Source organism: Euphorbia lathyris, chromosome 6, assembly GCF_963576675.1.
Source record: "Euphorbia lathyris chromosome 6, ddEupLath1.1, whole genome shotgun sequence".
In the NCBI taxonomy this organism is placed as follows: Eukaryota; Viridiplantae; Streptophyta; class Magnoliopsida; order Malpighiales; family Euphorbiaceae; genus Euphorbia; species Euphorbia lathyris.
Window position 1 is genome coordinate 88379322 of NC_088915.1, and position 7731 is coordinate 88387052.

At 35.2% G+C, this 7731-nt stretch overlaps 1 protein-coding gene and 1 long non-coding RNA gene across 3 annotated transcripts; one reads left to right on the forward strand and one right to left on the reverse strand.

Annotated features, from left to right (window-relative positions):
* Positions 1–465: 465 nt before the first annotated feature.
* LOC136234149 (protein GAMETE EXPRESSED 1-like) lies at positions 466–3567 on the forward strand. Of its 2 annotated transcripts, none has more exons than XM_066023926.1 (5): positions 466–776; positions 1316–1802; positions 1898–2485; positions 2568–2881; positions 2960–3567. In XM_066023926.1, the coding sequence occupies exons 2-5, from the start codon at positions 1333–1335 to the stop codon at positions 3346–3348; spliced, it is 1761 nt and encodes a 586-aa protein (XP_065879998.1). In that variant the 5' UTR covers positions 466–776; positions 1316–1332; the 3' UTR covers positions 3349–3567. The 2 variants fall into 2 exon arrangements, with proteins under 2 accessions (XP_065879998.1, XP_065879999.1); XM_066023927.1 differs by having other exon boundaries at positions 466–770.
* Positions 3568–3998: 431 nt separating this feature from the next.
* On the reverse strand, positions 3999–7236 carry LOC136233392 (uncharacterized). The gene is made up of 3 exons (XR_010690823.1): positions 7084–7236; positions 5472–6394; positions 3999–5138 (listed from the first exon to the last, which is right to left on the reverse strand). It is a non-coding gene; the product is annotated as an uncharacterized lncRNA (long non-coding RNA).
* Between the last annotated feature and the right edge of the window lie 495 nt (positions 7237–7731).

Consider the following 7731-nt stretch of genomic DNA (forward strand, 5'->3'; position numbering starts at 1 on the left):
TCGGCTGCCGACCGACAAGATGATGAGGAGACTCCAGTTATTAGGAGAGAGATGGATGAGTTTATGGACGCGTGGCGCCGGACGAACTGATATTTGTTTTTATTGTATTAGAACTTTTGAGATTATATGTATTATTTTATGTTTATTAATTAATTTTAGTGTTTATGTTGTTAATTTTTATTTCTAAAAGGTTAATTCGAGTAAAAGCTTATTTGTAAAACTTTACGCATTCCGTAAAACTTTTTTTCCCCACCCAACCACGCGGGCATGAGGCTATTACGCTTCATCATGTGGTGAGGCGTGATATACACACGTATCGCGTGTCGGGAGAGGAAAAAAGCCTCAATTTCTCACTTTAAAAGCTCTAAAGGTATTTTCTTATTTTCACGGGACTAGGTGTAGAAAATTGAGGCCATGTAACATCAAAAAAAAAAAAAAAAAAAATCATGAGTACCAGTTTGCTCCCCTCTCTCTCTCTCTCTCTCTCTCTCCATTAGAAGAAGTTAGGGGTTTCTCTCCCTCCAAACTTCAAAATCCTCTCCAAATTCCCATTTTTTTTACCTCCTTCAATTCTTGCCTTACAAAAGTCAGGAGCAACACTCTAATTTATAATGGCGAAAACCAGACCAGGCGTCATTTCCACGGCAAAACCTGGCAAAAGAGAACTCAAACCTGTGAATTGCGTTTTGATGAGACCATCGGATATTGGAAAACCTCCGTATGTTTTCAGAATTGAAGCGATCGAAGCTCACCGGAGAAACAATATGAAGGTGAAGGTAAGATTAGCTTCTTAATTAATCGACTGAAACGGAATTTTTGTTATTATTATTTTCAAGAGTCATCCGTTTTGGGGGAAAATTAGACATCTATACGTTTTAGAAAAAAATAGATTTCAACAGACATGTCTTCTCAAAATCACAACTCTTTATATATATATATATATGATATGCATAAAAATAGAGACGGAAACAACCATCAACATTCTGTTTTACAGGTCACGCCTCTACTGTTGATTTTTTATGATTTTTATTTTTGGATGATTTGATTGGAATTTCATTTTCTTAAGCTTTGATTATGTGTTTGTTATATATGTTGATCTTGTTTAGAAGTTTGTACCAGTTTGGAGGGTTCTAATGTGTTTGGAATTTCATTTTCATTTGTGTATGATGCAGGTTAAGAGAAAGTAAAAATGGCTAATCATTTTCATGTCTTTCTCTTGATTTTATTTTGGATGATTTGAATTGTTTACAAGTTTGTTCCAGTTTGGAGGGTATTAATTTGTTTGGAATTTCTTTTTGATTCGTGTATGATGCAGGTTAAGAAAAAGTGAAAATGGCTAATCATTTTCATATCTTACTATTTATTTTAATGTCATTTTCACCAATCTGCCAATCATGGGGATGGTTTTTTTCTTCGTCTTCTTCTTCCGACTCTGCAGAGAGAGCTGGTCCGTTTACGGGTAATTCAGTGGCTGAATTTTCAATGAATGGAATTGGAGATGAAAAAGGGGCGAAACTACTTGAAATCGCTAAAAGCAAATTAGCCGGTTCGAATCCTTGTTGGCAAAATGCATACCAACAGCTTGTTGCTGCTTGTTCTGAGATTTTAGCTGTTGAAGAAAAACGTTCTAGATTAGCTTGGCATCTCAGTGATTGCTTCGAAAAGGACACCGGACGAGAACCTTTTCCTATCTGTGACGCTAAATCTCCAATGGTTTATTGTCTCAAGAAGTTAAATGGTGAAGAACATAAAGTTTATCTCGAGTACTTTCTCGAAACCAATTCGATTTGCTATCAGTTACAGTTAAGTGCGGACTCTCGAATAAAGACGAAATTTAGCGAAACGAATGCTTTATTTATACTAATGTATAACTTGTTATTGTGATATTCTTGGACAGGGCTCATTCCTTCAAGCATAAAATGGAGAGACTAGTAAATGATCTTAAAGGATCAGCAGAATACACTGTAGACCAATTAGAGATCATACAAGAACGAACACGTTTGTTATCGAATACATCTGATCAGATTCATGAGGCGTTAAGTTCAATCGATTCTCGAGTTCAAAATGTTGCTGAATCAAGTAAAGATGTGAAGGATCATATGATTGTGTTATCTCAATATTCAGAGGCTGTTTACAAGAAATCGAGAGAAATAGCAGATTCTCAAACCGGGTTACGAGAAGAACAGGAACGGATGAATGAAAAGCTCAAGGAAGGAATGGAAACAATTCACGATTCTTACGCAAATTTGGGACAGCAAGTGGATAATTTGAAGAATGAGGCGGCTGAAATAGAGAAACAGATTGGTGCAGTAGGAGAAACAATGTATATAAAGATGGAAAAATTACAAATTTCTGCTGATGAAATCGAAGGAAAGGCGGAGAAATCTTTGGACAATCAAGAACAACTTATTCATGGACAATCAACTGCACTTAAGGGCCTTCAACTCCTAACAGAATTTCAATCAGAAGCACTTGAAGAAAGCAGGTAATTTTTAACATTTAAATACAAATGTAAGAAATCAAGTGAAATTAAGTGGAAATGAGTGAAAGTTATCATGAAATTGCAGAAGCCATCTTCAAAGATTAGCTGAATACAACCGAAAACAACAGGAAGAAATGCTACAGCGGCAAGAACAGATTAAGCAAATCCACGACCACTTGATCGAGAACTCAAAGTCAATATTGGCAGCTCAGGAAGTTTTTGAATCAAAGCAAGAAGGGATGTTTCTTGCACTGGATAAACTATTTGCATTGCATAACGCTTTGTTACTCGAATCTCGGATAATTAAAGCGTTCTTCATCTACTCGATTTCAATCTTTATCATCTACATGTTCACTAGCACGAAGCAAACATATACAGTAAGAGCCAAGATGTATATTGGTATGTTCTTCATCTTCTTACATAACTCATTCTTTTCGAAATTCGAATTGTACGTAAACTAATTGTTTTCGTTTACAGGTTTGGTTGCTGCATTCTTGACAGAAGTTGCAATACTTAGATTAGCCACGAACAAAATAGAAGAACAAGCATGGTTAATAAACATGGTGAGGTCTGCTTATGTGGTTGCGGGTTGTGTTCAGTTTGTACATGCTATTTATACGTATAGGGATTATGAAGTATTGAACTATAAAATGATAGAAACGTTAGTAGACAAAGTGAATGAAATGGAAAGAAGAGAAATAGGGTGGGAAACAGAGCGAGATGTGAATTGGAGATCATGGATTGAAAACGAGTTACCAAATGAAGTGGATAAGTTAGAAGATCCGGATTATATAATCCCAGAAGAAATTGGGGAAAATTCAATTACGACATCAATCAGAAAATATCATCTCCGCCCCCGCCGTTGAAAGTGTTATTTTTGTATCTAGTTAATATGTAGTTAGGACTTGAGTTGTGTATAGCCTCCAATTAAGTTATGATTTAGTATTCATTTGTTGCATATAATAAACTTGATGTGTGACTCTTGTATATTCTGTTTCTCCATTGTCAAAATGGGATGTGTTAATATTATATTATGTAATCAATATATTCACATAAATGATAATCGTGTTAAATGATTACATGGACCCTGATGATCAAATGAATTGTTTCCATTCACGGTTAGATCTAGGCTGATAAAAAACATGGGATGAAGATTCAAAGCATCCTAAAGCTTATATTTAATAAGCCTAGATCTAACGGTGAATAACCATAATTCATTTAGTCATCAGGGTCCATGTAAACGCTACTGTCTACAAACCAAGACAGTAGTGACATTTGCTAACTTTGAGTGTTTGATTAACTTCGTCACGACGTGTGGAACCCTAATACCTTGGATTGTGCTTCCCGTGTTGATTAGAATTAAGAAACAATTAAGTTATTTTGAAAAGAAATAAGTTAATATCTATTTTCTCTCTACATCGACATGTTTTCTCTCTAACTTAATCACATAATATATTCGGGGACTGCTTAGGTCACCTTATTTCGATAAACCTTAACATTTAGTGCAATGAGCATGGATTATAACACTATTTGTCCTTCATTACAATCAAGAAAGCGAAGATGGCAGGATCCCCTTCTATCGAAATTATCCCCATGAAGGAGATAGTTAAAACCAGCGGGCAACCAAAACAAACTCAAATTACTTGCTTAATCAAAATGAACAAAAACAAGTGTACAACCGGTACCAATAAGATCACAAACATTTTGTCTTTCAATTTCTGCACCAACACCAATCAAAAGAAAAACACCATAAAATGGTAGATCACAAACCTTTTACAAAGCTTCCATCTAGCCTTCTATGAAGGTAAGAGATTCCAATGCCAACAAAATTAGTGTGGACCTGTTACTTGGTAATCTTCAAATTATCATCTTTAAAGTGCCCTCCTTGCTATTCAATGCACAAGGTCTTGAGAGCCTCCATTTCCCGTGTAGTACATCCTTACAATATTATCATTCATCTTAGAAATCTTGACCTTTCGTTGTTGCACGTCACCAATTGCAATGTCTTTAATCTTCGATGCTTGAACATATTCATAAGCAATGCAAAATCTTCTTAGACGATCTAGTTAAGAAATTGTATCCATTAAGAACTCTTGTCTCCAATGGTAGCCTCTTTAAGTGAGCTAAAAAGACAAATGATGAACATTATAAACATATTTCCAAGTTTCGTATACTAAAAGAATAAACCACTAACTATTTACAAATTTTCTCTAACTAATTTAATTTTCCAGGGAATAAAAATGTTGCGGCGGTCATGTTCTTCACTGCTTGTCGAAGAGAAAGAGTTGTCAGACGGCACTGATGATCCCTCGCTCTCACCAACGACTGAGAAAGTTGGTGTCGTTGGCTCAGACGAAGCTGCAAAAACAGGGAAAGTAAATCTCAAGTTATTATCAATGGCAATATCACTGGAAGTTGCAGGCTCAATCTTCTTTTCCAAAGAAGAAGCAGAATCATGTACCATAATTACTAAGAATCCTGTCCAAACAAATTCTAAAATTTTTACATACACCTTTAAACGGTGCTAAAAAAGGAGTACTGGAGTTAGTTAGTGCAGTAAGCCACACAACACTGACGTCTTTACTCCAGGAGTCCCTGCCCAATCAAGCCGGTTGGCTCAAAAAATATTAGAGCACCTTGATAACTTTCTCGGTCACTGGTAAGAGAAAATTAAATTAGTTAGAGAAAACTTATAAATAGTTAGTGGTTTATTCTTTTAGTATATTAAACTTGCAAGTATGTTTATAATGTTCGATCATATCAATAGTTAATATAGATCTTTTTAGCTGACTTAGACTTATGCAACAACAAATGTACCTTCTGTTACAAGGTAAAACACAAATCACACAGTTTTTTCTTTCTTTCCTAGACAAGAGTATTATTATCTATCTTCAAAAGTGAAACTGACACGAAACGCGGAAACGCTAGTGAAGAAGAGTTTTCATGCAACAAAAGTGTCTAACATTTTCAAATTAGTTGTAACTTTTACCTCCAAGAGATGGTTGATTCATTTTCGTTTCCTTCAATTCGCTTCCTTTTCCTACTCAGCCCCTTCCCAGCCACAATAGAGGCAATCTGTAACTCCGTTGCCAACATCATCTGAGTCAACTCCACCTCCATTTCCATCCTTCTCTTCTCTTCCTCGCACCGCAGAGTCTCACGTGCTCTCATCATCTCTGTCTCTGCCTGCTCCATTCTCATCAGTGAATCCCCAAATAGTCTTAAGCATGCTGCTAGACTGTCCATGGGAGGCGAATCACAGCTCCTGGAGCCTGAACTCGTTGGTTCATTAGAATATTCACTGTTGTCATCATGGTTGTTTGGTGTGCATTCATTGGACAATATCCCAGCATCACAAGCAAACTTCAGACGGTTCTCGTCAGCATCGGGGTGGGTTAAAATCTCTCGACAGCAGCCTATTGAATGATCCAACTAATAAGCTGTTATTTCCTTGGTTGCATCTTCAAGCTCATCGAGTGGCTTGAAAACCGAAACGGGAACCCCAGATGGATCGTGAAGATAAAATAAGTTCCCTGAAACAAGATGTGGCGGATGTAAACCTTCCTTTAATCCATTATATGTTTATAGAATCATATTGGAAATTTCTGGATCAATCCGTCAAAAGGAAGGATGTAAACTCTTTTGACAGATTGATCCAGAAATTAACAATATGATTCAGTAAACATATGATGGATTAAAGGGAGGTTTACATCCACCACATCTTATAGTTGAGGGAACTTATTTTATCTTCACGGTCTATCTGGGATTCCAATTTCGATTTTCAAACCACTCGATGAGCCTAAGGATGCAGCCAAAGAAATAGCAGCTTATTATTTGGATCATCCAATAGACTGCCTTCGCGAGATTTTAAATAGGCTCGCTGACATTTTTATCCGGCATAAGAGATCAGGCCTGCCATCATCACAAACTCTTCAGTTCAGTTCAGTTTTAGATTGAAGATACACAATTTATACTAGAGTAAAAATGTCAAACAGAAACTAATCTCATTTCCTGGATTAATTTGCCTAGAAACTCAAAATTCAACCTACTCATGTTCCAGAAACAATCTATTTCCTGTCATGCTAAATTTGTTTTAACTTAAAATTTATTGTTCTGAATTTCTCCAAATCTTGGTGTGGGTTTATTGTTATGAATTTCTCCTAGTTTGTACCTATACATGAAATCGGAAACTATTAAACTAATAGATCCAAATCATGTTCTTCATTAGCACCTTATACAACCACAAATCACTTTAAATTTTGTTGAATCTGAGGAATTAAATGCCGAAATAGAAGCACTAAAGAGAATCACTAATTTTGTGTAAGATTAGGAGCTGGAATTACTAATAATATACAAAATAATCAGTTGCATCGATCAGTACAATCATGTTCTGAATTTGTTTTACCCTAAAATTTATTGTTCTGAATTTCTCCAAATCGGAAACTATTAAAATAATAGATCCAAATCATGTTCTTCGTTAGCACCTTATACAACCACAAATCAATTTAAATTTTGTTAAATCTGAGGAAATAAATGCCGAAATAGAAGCACTGAAGAGAATCATAGAGGAGAAATAAGATTAGGAGCTGGAATCTTCTTACCTGAAAAGAGGATCTGGCGTCGGCCGATCAAGCAATAACGAAGAATCTCTGAAGTCGAATCCGCCCAAACTTCAAAATGCCGAAACTGGGGTGCAGATCACCGTCAAGAGTCATGTGAGGCCCCCATTGGGTCTCTTTGTCAATGAGCCCATAAATTCCTTAAAAATGACACAAAAATTATAACCTTCTTAACACGGGCCATATCAAACGATATAAATTAGAAAAATTTACATACAAATTCACATTTACAAAACTATCTACAATTATATCAACTTTAAATTTTAACTTATGTCAAATTAATAAAAGCATTACCTTTAATTTTTAATAAAAATTGAAATTTATAAATTAGAGATTTAGGATATATTGTCTAGAGTTAGGATTTATGAATTTGAGTTTAGAAGTTTTAAATTAGGGTGTAAAAGCATACTTTATTTGTTATAGGTAGAAAATAATAATATATTCAAAATTAATTTGACAATCTGATTTAGTTGTAATTTTGTAGTTAATCATGATATTTATGAAGGAAGCCCTATAAATTATAATCGTGTTAAACGGATCCGGATCAAACGTGTTATTTTACTAAATTTCATTATAATCGTGTTATTTTACTAAATTTCATTATCATATCAAAAACGGATACAAATGTAT